This window comes from Mobula hypostoma, chromosome 17, assembly GCF_963921235.1.
Source record: "Mobula hypostoma chromosome 17, sMobHyp1.1, whole genome shotgun sequence".
Taxonomy (NCBI): Eukaryota; Metazoa; Chordata; class Chondrichthyes; order Myliobatiformes; family Myliobatidae; genus Mobula; species Mobula hypostoma.
The window spans coordinates 8,610,317-8,626,117 of NC_086113.1; the positions used below are offsets into that span (position 1 = coordinate 8,610,317).

General features: G+C 42.3%; 1 protein-coding gene across 11 annotated transcripts in view; it reads left to right on the forward strand.

The window, feature by feature from the left end:
• LOC134357820 (secernin-1-like) overlaps positions 1–15,801 on the forward strand; it is a 62,755-nt gene that overhangs the window by 24,392 nt on the left and 22,562 nt on the right. For 6 of the 11 annotated variants that reach the window (XM_063069513.1, XM_063069517.1, XM_063069512.1 and 3 more), the window contains exons 3-4: positions 12,022–12,203; positions 13,499–13,701. In XM_063069513.1, the coding sequence (XP_062925583.1) occupies positions 12,022–12,203; positions 13,499–13,701 (385 nt within the window). Of the gene's footprint in view, positions 1–10,783; positions 10,851–12,021; positions 12,204–13,498; positions 13,702–15,801 lie in introns of all 11 variants that reach the window. The other 5 variants (XM_063069518.1, XM_063069511.1, XM_063069522.1 and 2 more) reach the window with 1 other exon arrangement.

A 15,801-nucleotide genomic window follows, 5' to 3' on the forward strand; every position in this document is an offset into this window, starting at 1 on the left:
TGCACTGTTATAACCACGTTCAAGGAAGGTTTACAGCCCAGACTGATATTAATAAACATGAGAAAGTCTGCAGATGCTGGACATCCAAAGCGACACAGACACAATGCTGGAGGAACTCAGCAGGTCAGGCAGCAAAGCAGGGTCTCGGCATAAAACATCAACAGTTTATTCATTTCCATAGATGCTGCCTGGCCTGATGAGTTCCTCCAGCAATTTGTATGTGTTGCTCCAGAATGATATTGTTACTCTCACACAAGAAATTCTGCAGATGCTGGAAATTCAAAGAAACATACACAAAAGGCTGGAGGAACTCAACAGGTCAGGTAGCAGCTATGGAGATGAACAAATAGTTGATGTTTCGGGCTGAGACCCTTCTTCAGGCCACTTGTCTCTTGGCACATCAAGCATGGTCATACACATTTTTTGATCACAGCTGTGTTAATATATGAAAAATGATTTTTGGGTGCCTGGGTTCTCTGTATTAATAAGTTCTATGTGAATTACTTTGTCCCAACAAAGGCGTTTGAACATTCAGAAGTGTCTCCCATTGTAGATATGTAACTCAGTGGAAGGTATGTGAGACTCAAACTATTGAAGTAAACAATATATTGTAGCTATTGAAATTGTATCGAATCACTTGCTGTAATCCTTGTTCTAGGGTGTATAAAATATTAACATACTTTGAGTTTCTGAGACTCTATGAAGAGGGTCTCCAGAATGCCCGCTTGTTCAGTGTTCCCTCTTTTTTTAAAACAGCTGCTGGATCAACCATTGCTCTGAGAAGGAAATGTTTACATGATCTGAAAACTGCTCAGCACTTTAAACATTTTTTGTAATGTGCATACTATGAAAATTGAAAGAAAATCACATACTTTTGATTTTATTTGTTAATTGAAGAGTATAATGAAATAATGCAACAAAGGAAATCTTGCATGTTTTTTAAAGTTTTAAACTTAGACAGTGGCGGCGTTTAGGGGACCGGCGCTTTACTAACAATGAGCTAATAACTTCCATTCTGTGTTTTTTGTTACAATTTGTAACAGTGTTGTAACTTGAAACACCGACAATGTAAATAAGTTGAAGCTCTAAAATGTTTCAAAGTGAATGTTCTGGTATGTTAATTATTTAGAAAATTTATGGATTTTTAAATTAATTAATTACAGGTGGCCAGGTGGTGGTACAATGGTATCAGTGCCGGACTCCGGAGCGAAGGCTCCTGAGTTCAAATCCGTCAGGCCATTGGCCCCCCCCCCCCCCCCCAGCACATTTTCCATCTGTGCTGGGTTGAACGTCGAGCTAGCCACTCGGCCTCGTAAAAAAAAAGGGTCGAATCAGGAACGCTCATATTGTGACCTGGTTAATCCGAAAGGAGACCAATCCTGACTCCACGCTCCAGACAAGAATGGCTGACTGGTGCAACACGCTAAAAAAAATTAATTACAGGACGATTCACAATTATATTAACATATTTTAAATTATATTAGTTTAATTTTTTAATTATGTTAACATTATATTAAAGAAAATTCCATCTGCATTGCAACAAAGGCTAGGTATGCGGAAGTATTTCAGTTACTGCATGGCTGTGCACCCGTACAGCTTAGAGGGAATGGTGGTCATGATGAATGAAAACAGTTTCTATCAGTCAGCTTCATTGTATCCAGCACCTCCCGTTCACAGTCACAACCCACGTGCCTATTTAGAGCCTCTATTTTACTTACCTCCACAATCACTTCTAGCAGCACATTCTAGGCACCTACCACTCTCTGTACTAAAAGAACTTGCCCCCTCTCAGAAACAAGAGAAAATCTGCAGATGCTGGAAATCCACGCAACACACACAAGATGTTGGATGAGCTCAGCAGGCCAGACAGCATCTGTGGGGAAAAATGCAGTCAGCGTTTCGGGGCGAGACCCTTTGGCAGGACGGAAGTCCAAGCAGTGCTCACGAAATGCTGGAGGAACTCAGCAGGCCATTCAGCATCTATAGAAAAGAGTACAGTCGACGTTTCAGGCTGAGAACCTTTGGCAGGACTGGCCCCTCTCACTTTAAATGCATGCTCTCTGGTATTACAACCCTGGGGGAAAAAATTACTGTCTGTCTACTCTGTCTATGCCTCTCATAATCTTATAAACCTCTATCAGATCTCCCCTCAGCCTCAGCTGCTCCAAAGAAAACTCGTGCTTGTCCAACCTGTCATTTATAGCAATGCCCTCTAATCTAGGCAGCATCCTGGTATATCTCTTCTGCACCCCCTCTAAAGCTCCGACATACTTCCTATAATGGAGTAACCAGAACTGAATGTGACATAATTTCCCAATTCATGAAGTCAATGCAAAAACTCACAAGGGAAAACCTGCCGTCCACCTTCTTTACCTGTGTAGCCTCTCTCAGGGAGCTGTGGACTTAGACACCAAGATTCCTACTGTATGTCAACATTATTAAGGGTCCTGCCATCAACTACACACTTTACATTTAATCTCCCAAGGTGCAACATCTTACATTTGGCTGGATTAAACTGCATTTGCCCCTTCCTGTCCGTACCTGCGACTCATCCGTATTCTGCTGAAATGTTTGGCAGTCCTCTACACCATGCACAACATGGCCAGATTTTGTTTTGTTTGTGAACTTACTAATACATGTTTTCATCCATGCAGTTTATATACACCATCAACAAACAGAGGTCCCAGTACAGGTCCCTCCAAAGTATCACAGTTGCGGACCCCCAAGCAGAATGTCCCATCGATAGCTACCCTCTACCAAGGTTAAATGTCCCAAAATGTGTCACTTCATGCATGCAAGGTAAATGCCTATCTTCCATTCCTCAGCCCACTGGTCCAGTTGATCAATGTCTTGTTCTAATCTTAGTTCTCTGATAACATCACCCAAAAGAAGTATGAACATTGTGCTCTGGGGATTATGGAAGAAAAGAAGAGCCAGGTCACTGACAGTTTGCGGAGAATCGTCTTGGTCTGGGGAAGGTGTAAGAGGTGGACTTACTGGAGTTTAGAAGAATAAGGGGGGGGGTGGAATTTCATTGAAACCTACTGAATATTGAAAGGCCTGGAGAGTGGATGTGGAGAGGATATTTCCAGTAGTGGGAGAGTCTAGGACCAGAGGCCACAGCCCCAGTATACACATCTGTCCCTTTAGAAAAGGAGTAAGGAGAAATTTCTTTAGCCTGAGAGTGGTGAGTCTGTGAAATTCATTGCAAGAGAAGGCTGTGGAAGGCAGGTCATTGGGTATGTTTAAAACGGAGGTTAATAGGCTTTTGATTAGTAAGGGCATCAAAGGTTATGGGGAGAAGTCAAGAGAATGGTTGAGCGGGGTAATAAATCAGTCAGGATGGAATGGCCTAATTCTGCTTCTATGTCTTATGGTCATATGGTCTGACACTCAGGCAGGAGAATGGTGTTGAGAGGGAACATAAATGGACGCTATGGTAGCATAGTGGTTAGCGCGAAGCTATTATAGTTTGAGGTGTTCTGAAGTTCAGAGTTCAAATCCGGTGTTGTCTTGAAGGAGTTTGTACTTCCTACCTGTGAACCACTGGGTTCCTCTGGGTGCTTAGTCTTCCTCCCACAGTCCAAAGACACACCGGTTCAAAGGTTATTTGGTCATTGTAAATTGCTCTCTGATTAGGCTAGGGTTAAGTTGGTAGGTTGCTGGGTGGAGCAGCTGATTGGGCCAGAAGGTCCTGCTCCATGCTGTATCTCTAAATAAATTCATAGAACTAATCAGCCATAATGGAATGGCAGAGCAGACTTGATAGGCCAAATGGCCTAATGCTGCTCCTATATCTTGTGATCGTATGGACTTGTAGCCAAATTAAGTGACCATAAGGCAAAGGAGCAGAATTAGGCCATTCGGCCCATCGAGTGTGCTCCGCCATTTTATCATGAGCTGATCCATTTTCTCCTATTTAGTCCCACTCCCCTGCCTTCTCACCATAACCTTTGATGCCCTGGCTACTCAGATACCTAGCAATCTCTGCCTTAAATACACCTAATGACTTGGCCTCCACTGCTGCCCGTGGCAACAAATCCCATAGATTCACCACCCTCTGACTAAAAAAATTTCTTTGCATTTCTGTTCTGAATGGGCGCCCTTCAATCCTTAAGTCATGCCCTCTCGTACTAGACTCCCCCATCATGGGAAACAACTTTGCCACATCCACTCTGTCCATGTCTTTTAATATTCAAAATGTTTCTATGAGGTCTCCCCTCATTCTTCTAAACTCCAAGGAATATAGTCCAAGAGCGGACAAACGTTCCTCATATGTTAACCCTCTCATTCCCAGAATCATTCTAGTGAATCTTCTCTGTACCCTCTCCAACGTCAGCACATCCTTTCTTAAATAAGGAGAGCAAAACTGCCCACAGTACTCCAAGTGAGGTCTCACCAGTGCCTTATAGAGCCTCAACATCACATCCCTGCTCCTATACTCTGTTCCTCTAGAAATGAATGCCAACATTGCATTCGCCTTCTTCACTGCTGACTCAACCTGGAGGTTAACTGTAAGGATATCCTGTACGAGGACTCCCAAGTCCCGTTGCATCTCAGAACTTTGAATTCTTTCCCCATTTAAATAATAGTCTGCCCGTTTATTTTTTCTGCCAAAGTGCATAACCATACACTTTCCAACATTGTACTTCATTTGCCACTTCTCTGCCCATTCTTCCACTCTATCCAGGTCTCTCTGCAGACTCTCCGTTTCCTCAGCACTACCGGCCCTTCCACCTATCTTCGTATCGTCAGCAAACTTAGCCACACAGCTGTCTATTCCATAATCCAAATTGTTGATGTACAATGTAATAAGAAGCGGCCCCAACACTGATCCCTGTGGAACACCACTGGTAACCGGCAGCCAACCAGAATAGGATCCCTTTATTCCCACTCTCTGTTTCCTGCCGATCAGCCAATGCTCTATCCACGTATGTAACTTTCCCGTAATTCCATGGGGTTTTATCTTGTTAAGTAGCCTCATGTGTGGCACCTTGCCAAAGGCCTTCTGAAAATCCAAATATACAACATCCACTGCATCTCCCTTGTCTAGCCTACTGGTAATTTCCTCAAAAAATTGTAATAGGTTTGTCAGGCAGGATTTTCCTTTAAGGAATCCATGCTGAGTTCTGCCTATCTTGTCTATCAAGTGGCAGGGTCTGCTGTGGAAGAGGCAGTGGGGTAAGACAGGCTGTTTCTTTCCTGGGACATGTCTCCCTCTCTTGACGTTCTCCAACAGAATTTCCAATGCGAATGCCATATCATTCACTTCCAGTGCCATCTGAGTACACAGTTTTCTCTCTGTAGCACAAAAGACTTCCACAGAAGTCTATGCAGCCCAGTACACAGGAAGTAATAGAGTGCTTCCCCTGGTCTGCTAACCAGTCAGGCGTTGGAAGACCTTGCTCAAATTTAACACCTTAAATTGGAGTTAACTGTATTTAATCATCTTGCCAATTGGCAAGTTTGCCATTGAAAATAAAAAAAGAAAGAGACTTTTTGGAAAGCTCACAGTGTGGTTACCAGTTATTCCTCCGCCAGGTGTTTTAAAGTAATTTATACAGAACATAAGAGGAGCAAAATCCTGAGGTAAATCACACAAAATATTGGAGGAACTTAGCATCTTTTGGAGGGAAATAGGTCCAGAGAATCCCTTTGTGAAAATCAAATCTAATGGGGGGGGGGAGGGGGGCTTCCATACTGAACCTGTTAAAAAAGCACCAACTGCTGTGCCTGTGTGTGCTGATTTTTAAAAATGCAGGAATGCACTGAAGCTGTTTAATCATTTGATTGGTGTTCAAGACGTGTGTTAATAATTTAAGTATTTTTAAATATTCAGAAGGAAGGAGTGGTAGTAAGAAATGAGCAAAATCAATATTCCCTTTTTACAGTTGATAGTTTTAAAGCTCTTAAAGGATATTTCAATGTGTCAGAGATATTATAAGTCATTTAAAACGCAAATTGTAAATTTAAGCTTATCTCAGTGGCTCACTTCATTGTGTGAATAAAGTTTACCAAACACTTCTGTGTTGTGCAACCAATTTGATATACAGTATTCCTTTGATTCGATCTAGGAAACATTGTTCAACATTCAAAGTAAATATATTAACAAAGTATATAGATGTCACTGTCTACAGTGGATTTCGGTTAATTGGGACATATCTGTACCGTTACGTTTTGACCTAATTAAGTGGCTGCCCCAATTATCCACAGTTTCATGGAAATAGTTAAAAGGGTACTGTATAAAAACTATTATTTAGCTGAGTAACAAATAATGTATTTAAATGAAGCGCAGAACAAATTAGAACTACAACACTATAAAACTGTGTATTAGTCCGTAATGGTTACCGATGGAGGAATTCATTGAGTTTATGCTGGCTTAGCACTGCATCAGTAAATTATTCATCCTTGGCCCATCGATATTTATTGCTTTTTCCAATAACCAACATTTTTTTTTATCAGTTCCTGACATTTTTGAACAACACAACACAGTTATGTGATCCATTCCTTTCTTTGAACCTGATAGTGTTGTGTGTTTGTAGTGAAAGGATCCATCCGGTGAGGCACAATATATATATTTTTTAAAAAGCCCTCTTTCATTGGCATTGTAGGTATCATCTGCACAAAATTTTTGAAGCAAATTGGGAAGTTTTGTAGATTTCCATATTTCTGCACTTAACAATGTCGGCACTACCTTTCTTGCCATGTGCTTTATTGAATTTAATATAGTGGCTACGTTTCCAGCCAAGACTTTAAAATCTTCATGATTCAGCTTTTTAGCTGGCTCTTCTGACTTGGTTTATTTAACATTGACCCTCTGACAGACACACCTTGTCCAGTTACAATGGAAAGCCATTGAGGGCCTCTTCAATATCTGGTTCCTTGCCTTCACGTTGTTGTTTTCAGATGTGCCCTGTTGACCCTCGCATCATGCCCATTCTTCTTGTAGTTTATCTTCCTGATGTATCAAAAGTGTAATTGTAGATTTTGGCACTCCAGTTATCTCTGCCAGCTTACGGTGAGAGGTGTTAGGCAGATGGCTTTTAATTTGGTCCCGTAGGGAAATTTTTCAGTGAGCATCAAATCTTTTCATCCCATGGGTCTCAAAAAAATTATTTTGTTTTTTTTTTAAGTTTAAAAATGCTTAATCAAAAATCACTGCTTTTTGAATTGGTGCCCGTCAGCCCAAATGGATAACGTAAACCAAGCACATGCAACTGTTCACTCTAATCACAGTATAGTACAGGTGTCTCCCGCTTTTCGAACGTTCGCTTTACGAAACCTCACTGTTATGAAAGACCTACATTAGTACCCTGTTTTCGCTTTCAGAAGGTGTTTTCACTGTTACGAAGAAAGGCAGCGCACGATAAAAAATCAGTGCGTGAAAAAATCCGCGCGATAAAAGGCAGCGCGCGCCCCGAGCAGCCGTTCCCCCCGGCATTCTAGCCAGCATTGCTTAAACATGTGCCTGTGTGCAGCCGCTGGCAAGATGAGTTCTAAGGTGTCAGAAAAGCCTGAAAGAGTAAGGGTGTTACACTTAGCGTAAAGCTAGACATAATTAAGCGTTTCGATCATGGTGAACGAAGTAAGGACAAAGTGAGTTTGGCTTGTGGAAGTTGACGAAGATGATGTTGAAGAGGTTTTGGCATCCCATGACCAAGATCTGATAGATGAAGAGCTGATGCAATTGGAAGAGGAAAAGATAACAATCGAAACCGAATGCAGAAAGTGAAGCTACTGCGTGAGATTTTCGCTGCAATGATAAAGTACGACTTTAATTTTGAAAGGATACGTAGGTTTAGGGGATATTTGCAGGATGGTTTGAGTCCTTACAAACAGCTGTATGATAGAAAAATGCGTGAGGCTCAGCAGTCAAGCAAACCTTCCACAGCAGACGATGAACCTCGATCTTCGACATCGAGGTGGGCAGTCATAGGAGAAGATGAGCTGCCTGCCCTGATCGACGATGAGATGACACCCCATGTCCCAACACCCGGGCCCCGGACAGATACTGTACCGATTTGCGGAGAATGCAGCAGTAGCCAGGAGGCACACAGCACATCTTTAAGAAAAAAAGCCGAAATAAACAAGCTAATTAGGTGCCGACAATTACATGTTGGCGGCACCTAATTAATTAGTGTGTTTATTTCGGCCTTTTTCTTAAAGATGTGCTGTGTGCCTCCTGGCTACTGCTGTGTTCTTTGTGGCAATGTATCGGGTCGGCGGCCCGGAGGGTGGGGGCCACTGCACCACCCAACCTGCGACGACTCAGCCTAACACACCATCATCAGTTTGCTCGGCAAGCTGTCTTCCCGATTCTGGTAAGTGATACTACACTGTACGTACATTATTTCTACTTTATATAGGCTGTGTATTACGTGTTATTTGGTAGATTTGGCAGTCTCATAGCTTCAAGGTTACTGGAGAGCGCGTTTATGCTAACAGCACTTGCGTGAGATTTTCTGCCGAGAGCGCTTGCGTGAGATTTTCGCTACGGAGATCTGTGCAGGCAATCGTTGTAGGGAAGCATTTCTACTTTATGTAGGCTGTGTATTTAGCATATCATTCCTGCTTTTACTATATGTTACTGTTGTTTTAGGTTTTATGTGTTATTTGTCATGATTTGGTAGGTTATTTTTGGGTCTGCGAACGCTCACAAAATTTTCCCATATAAATAAATGGTAATTGCTTCTTCACTTTACGACATTTCGGCTTACGAACTGTTTCATAGGAATGCTCTACCTTCGGATGGCGGGGGAAACCTGTATCTAATGACCACACACGTACACATGACTGTCTCCTGCGCCAATGATGCAACATAGTGTCCCAAATAAATGAAAGGAATCCCAGCTATTTACACAATTCATTTTTGTTCTTTAAGAGTTTTTCTAAATAAGTGGCTGTCCAGATTAACCAACGGCCGAAAAAAACAGATTCCACTGTACTACCCTGAGATTCATTTTCTTGCAGGCATTTGCAGTAGAGCAAAGGAATACAATAGACTCAGTGAAAAACGGCACACAAAGGTTGACCAACAACCAATGTGTAAAAGAAGATAAACTGTGTAAATAGCTGTGTACATACATCTATTGATGCTTCTGGACACATCTTCAGTGATGTTCCTGGAATCATCGGGTGTTTCGGGTCTTTCAACATCATACACCCTCCTCCAGGTGACCCAGCCGGGGCTGATCAGACCCCAGCTTGTGTCCAGATGGCTAGATACTTACGACTCCATGGCTCCCCTCTTTTGAGCCACAGCCATCCTGAGGCCCTCTCTGCCGCATCGGTGGTACTGCGGATGGCTCTCCTCTTCCTCTCTCCCTCGACGTTCCTTAGTTAGAGCCTTCAGCATTTTGGGCATCGAGGGAGAGAGGAAGAGGCGAGCCATCCGCAGTACCACCGATGCGGCAGAGAGGGCCTCAAGATGGCTGTGGCTCAAAAGAGGGGAGCCATGGAGTCGTAAGTAGCAAGCCATCTGGACACAAGCTGGGGTCTGATCAGCCCCGGCTGGGTCACCTGGAGGAGGTTGTATGATGTTGAAAGACCCGAAACACCCGATGATTCCAGGAACATCACTGAGATGTGTCCAGAAGCATCAATAGATGTATGTACACAGCTATTTACACAGTTTATCTTCTTTACACATTGGTTGTTGGTCAACCTTGAGATAAACTGTGTAAATAGAGAAATAAATAATAATTAAATAATTTCAGTAGTCTTTGGTGACATGTATATACTTTGATAATAAACTAACTTTGAAGTTTGAATATTGAGGACATTAGTTGTAGAGTCCTTGATAGAAGAAGAAACTTTTTATGATGGTGTAAAGCAGCCTAGTCAGTATAAAACTGGTGATGGGTAAACCTTGAGATAATACTTCAGGGAAAACTTTAATAACATTTAATATGAAATTGTCAAAGAAAAATTTGTTACACCAGCTTGAGATTTTTGATGAAGTGATGGGGAGTGTTGAAGCATATTACCAGTGTTTAAAACCCACTTGACAAGGTAACACGTGATTCTGGGTGGTGGAGGCAAGTACTTTTACAACTTGTTAGAAGAGCATTTGAATAGCAGGACAGGCCACTGGATAATAACTCTCTTTGAGGCTGCTTAGCAAAACTGACATGCTTGGAATGAAAACAAAAGTGGCAATGTGGGTTCAAAATTGCTGAGGTAGATATATACTCCGTGGCCACTTTATTAAGCAGAATTAGACTATTTGGCCCATTGAGTCTGTACCGCCATTTCCATCATGACTGATTTATTAACAAATGACCAATCATCACACAGGCGTTCCCAATCTTTTTTATGCATATACCCCTACCACAAACCGAGGGGTCCGTGAAACCCAGGTTCTAAAACCTCAAAGTTCAAAGTAAGTTTATTCTCAAAGTACATATAGCCACCACATAATACACTGAGAATCATCTTCTTGCAGACATTCACAGAGGAACAAAGAAATACAACAGAATCAATGAAAAACTACACAAAGAGGGCACTGGTGATAAATTGCGAGCAGATCACAAACTACCTCGGTCACTGCACTGCAGTGTGAACAATTTAAAACACTTTCAATAATGCTGCTTGCAGTATTTATGCAACACACACGCAATGCTGGAGGAACTCAGCAGGCCAGGTAGCATCTAGGAAAAGAGTACAGTCAATGTTTTGAGCCAAAACCCTTTAGCAGGACATTTATGCCGGTATTTATGCACATTTTATTCCCTATCCATGCTTTATTCCCTAACTAATTTTTATGTAATTCTTTATTCTTTAGAATTATTGAATATTGGTATTTCTTATTACATACTGTGCCAATGCACCACAGCAAGTTCCTAATACATGTAAGTGCATATGACAAATAAAGTAGTTTTTTTGATCCTTTTGATTCTATCTTCCTGCACACTTTTTTAGACCATGAGACTGAAAGCAGAATTAGGCCATTCAGCCCATTGAGTCTGCTCCACCATTTCATCGTGGCTGATCCATTTCCCTCTCAACTCCATTCTTCTGCCTTCTCCCTGTAACCTTTCACGCCCTGACTTACAAGAATCTATCGACCTTTGCCTTAAATACACCCAATGACCTGCACTCCACAGCCACCTATGGGAACGAATTCCAAAGATTCACCACTCTCTAGCTAAAGAAATTCCTCCTCAGCTCCATTCTAAATGAATGTCCCTCTATTCTGATGCTGTCCTAGACTCCCCCACTATAGGAAACATCCGCTCCATATCCACCCTAACTTGGCCTTTCAGAAACCTGACATTTACAACTTCTCACTCCTTTGATATCACGGCCATATCTAGGAACAGTGATGAGATTGTGACCAAATCCTCCTCAGGTTCACTGTCCCCATTAACATGTGATATATAAATCTGAATCCCTCAACCTTTGATAAGTTGGTCAGAAATACAGTACTGTGCAAATGTCTCCAGCAGGTGTATGTAGTTAGGGTGCCTAAGACTTCTGCACAGTGCTGTATTTATTAACGTGGAGCAGAGATTGAGTTCGTAAATCTGGCAGAAGAAAAGGATGTTGGGAATGGTGAGGGTGGAGCACCACGGGACGGGTATGAGACAGATGTCAGAGAAGGAGTGCCAAGGTAGGGTGTGGCAGGGGTTCAGACACACCCAGCCCTGAGACACCAGGCAAGGTCATTTGATTCCAAACAATTGGTTTATTGATCATAACAGAATGTCTCTCTGGTGTTTCTCACTCCCTCCCCCCTCATTTCCCCTTTTCCCAAACATGATTCCCCTCTCCCTGCCCCCTTCCCACTCTCAGTCCACAATAGAGACCCATATCAGAATCAGGCTTATCATTACTCACATGTCATGGAATATTTTTTTGTGGCAGCAGTATCGTGCAATACATAAATTTACTTCAGTACTGTATAAAAGTCTGGGGCAAGCTAGCTACTGTACATATCTGTGCCGAATACTCTTGCCAGTACTGTTTGCACAGTTACTATATTTTGTGCTCAACAGTCTAAGTATTTGTTTGGTTTTGCAGTGCACCTACATCACCATTGACCAAGAGGAGAGGACCCATGCAGTAATACTAAGCAAGCCCTCCTGGATGTGGGGAGCGGAAATGGGAGCAAATGAGCATGGAGTCTGCATAGGGAATGTAGCTGTGATGACACAAGAGACTGCAACAGAGGCAGAAGCCCTTTTAGGCACAGATCTTGTCAGGTAATTGACTCTTCAATGGAAAATATGCCACATCTTTACTACACTGAAATAGACAAATAGCATGTTTTGTGAGTTCACATTTGATGACCTTTGGAAAAAATAGTGATTGGAGCACATGGGTTTCCTCCGCGTGCTCTGGTTTCCTTCCGCATTCCAAAGATGTATGAGTTTGGGTTAGTAAGTTGTGGACATGCTGCAGAGATGGAGGAATTGAGGGAAGGGGATAGTGTTTTTACAAGCAACAGGGTGAGAGGAAGTATAGTCCAGGTAGCGGTGAGAGCCCGTGGGTTTGTAATAGACATTAGTAGATAAGCTGTCTCCAAAGACAGAGACAGAGAGATCAAGAAACGGAAGGGAGGGTCAGTACTGGATCAGGTAAATTTAAGGGCAGGGTGGAAGTTGGAGGCAAAGTGAATGAAGTCCGCGAGTTCTGCATAGTTGCAGGAAGCAGCACCGATGTACTTGTCGATATAGCATAAACTGTAGGATAGCCACCAGTGTAGGCTTGCAACATAAACTGTTCCACGTAGCCAGCGAACAGGCAGGCATAGCTGGGACCCACGTGAGTGCCCATGGTTACACATTTTGTTTGAAGGAAGTGGGAGGAGCCAAAGGAGAAATTATTAAGAGTGAGGACAAGTTCTGCTAGGCGGAGAGAGTGCGGGAGGAGGACAACTGTTTGGGGCTGGTGGCCAGAAAAAAACAAAGAGCTTTGAGACCTTCCTGGTGGGGGATGGAGGTGTATAGGGACCAGCCATCCATTGTGAAAATAAGATGATGGGTATAGGGACTGGACATCCACAGAATGAAGGAGATGTCCTCCTCCTTCAAAGAAAGGGGTTTCCATTCCTCCACTATCGATGCTGGTTTATTTATTTATTGACATGTAGCATGGAATAGGCCCTTCCGGCCCTTTGACCACACCACCCAGCAACCCCCGATTTAACCCTATCCTAATCCCGAAACAATTTACAATGACCAATTAACCTACCAACTGCTACGTCTTTGGAATGTGGGAGGAAACCAGAGCACTTGTAGGAAACCCACGTGGTCATGGGGAGAACATACAAACTCCTTTCAGCCGGCAGCAGGAATGGAATGGTGGAGAGGACTCGATGGGCCAAATGGCCTAATTGTGCTCCTGTGTTGTATAGTCTACCACAGTGACTATGAGATTAAGAGCTTTCACTTTGAAACATTTCTAACAACGATTGAACTTTTTAGTTGTAACCCTGAGAGCATACTGTATCTGACTGTTCCTTCTCTATTAAACCTGGACTTTTTTTTTCTCCCAGACTCGGTTTGGAAAGAGGAGCCACAGCCAAAGAGTCTTTGGATGTCATAGTTTCCCTTCTAGGAGAGCATGGACAAGGTGGAAATAATTTTGAAGATGGAGAGATGCTTCATCTGTTCCACAGTAGCTTTCTCATTGTGGACAGAACAGAAGTCTGGGTCCTGGAAACAGCTGGCAGATACTGGGCTGCTGAGAAAATCACAGGTTGGTAAATTGCATAAGGGTTAATGACCAATGCACAGTAAGGGGGGCTGTACAGTGGTGTAGCAGTTAACACAACACTTTACTACACTAGTGATTCAGGTTCGATTCTGCTGCTGTCAGTAAGGAGTTTCTCTGTTTTCACTGTGACCACGTCGGTTTCCTCTGGGTACTCCGGTTGCCTCCCACGTTCCAAAGACATACAGATAAAAAGGTTAATTGCTCACATCGGTATAAATGGACGGCATGGGTTTGTTGGGCGGGCTAGAGTTACTGAGCTGAGGACTTGCCTTGTTGGCGCCAGAAGCATGGTGACAGTTACAGACTGCACATCCTCGGACTTGTCGGTCATTGCATCTCGCTGTACGTTTTGATGTAACAGATAAAGCTAATCTTTTCTATCTTGAAGATCAATGTGACTTCAAGAAATTTGGTCTCTATTTTCCACTGAATGTTTGATGGAAATATTATGTAGAACAATTCCCTATGGAGGTGTCCAATCTTGCAGTTTAAACTAAAAATATTACAGTATAGGACTGTAGCTATTTGAGTGGAAATGTGAATTTTCCGAATGATGTCAAAAGTTGTTAAATTCATAACGATGATTAATTTCACTCAGTCATCTTCAAGTCACTAGTGTTCTGAATACCATGGTTGTAATCACAGCTGCTCTTATTTCGCTGAATCTTGTACCTTGAATTACACTTATCAAAGCTAGCTGTCATGTGCATATAATGTACCTGTTTATTGTATGTTATCTGTGGAATTATCAGTCTGATCCAGTGATTGGAATCCCAACAATACAGAGAAGGATTTTTCAGCATATTAACATTATTATTTTTCTCAAAGGTCAACTTTTTCCCATGCTTGTTTGTACTTTTATATAGTCAACTATATACATGCAATTATTCAGTGAACTCTTCAGTAATTGTAGTACAGCTGCTTCTGTATTTTTTAAGAAACTTCTCTGAAAGAGGTTTCACGCTGCTGAATCTGGCTATTTCATAGGTCACTCACACCACTGGGACGTCTAGTTATCTCTCCAGACTGAGCTAGTTTTTAGTATAGGACAACCACAGCTTCTTTTATTCTTTGTCTTTTGTCTTTGTTCACTTTCTGTACTTACGACACTTATTAAATGACTGTAACCAACAAGTTTTATGCCCCATTGTTGACTTCTGAAGAACCTTTGGATCACAAAATCACCAGGATCCAGCAGGGAAGAGATAGCACAAAAGGAAAATCTTTTCATAGCTAGATGAAACTAGCTCATGAACTGTTCGTCCAACTCCCATCAGGGAGGAGGCTGCATAGCCTCCCTGCCAGGGCCTTGCACTCAAAAATGGTTACTTTCCCCAAGAAGTAAGGTTGATCAGTCCCTCCACCCACTAACTCAACCCTCCACACCCCCAACCACCATTACTTTATCATTTCCTGTCAGTCACCTTATGTTCAGACACTCCTGTACGTAGCGTCACTTTACAACTTGCAATCAATCTATGTATATGTTATCTTGTGTATTTACACTTATTGTGTTTTTATTACTATCTTGTTCTTATTGTGTTTTAATGCTGTATCGGATCCGGAGTAACAATGATTTCATTCTCCTTTAAATTTATGAACTTGAAATGACATTAAACAATCTTGAATCGTGAAATGAGCAGTGGAGTAGGATTAATTCAGTGGCTCTTTTTAGACAACATTCAAAAGGAATTGAATAACCTCCTGAATAATATGTATTTATGTGATCAGCCTGGTGAAGATGGAATAACTGTGAGCTGGAACTGAGCTTGGGATTTCCTTGGTCTTTAATAATTGTTGAAAGTCGAAGTCGAGTTTATTATCATCTGCACAAGTATATGTATGATGGCGTTAATGGCATCGCGCCAGACTTCGGAGCGAAGGCTCCCGAGTTTGAACCCAGCCGGCTCCCCGGCACGCTTTCCATCCGTGCTGGGTTGAGTGTCGTGCTAGCAACTCGACCTTTTAAAAAAGAAATTGCCTGCTACAGAAACATCAACAGCAAAAAGTTGATGGCCTGTGCTCTCCCGTGAGTTTAAAAGGCAATTTCCTTTTCCTTTTTCCAAGTATATGTGTGCACAG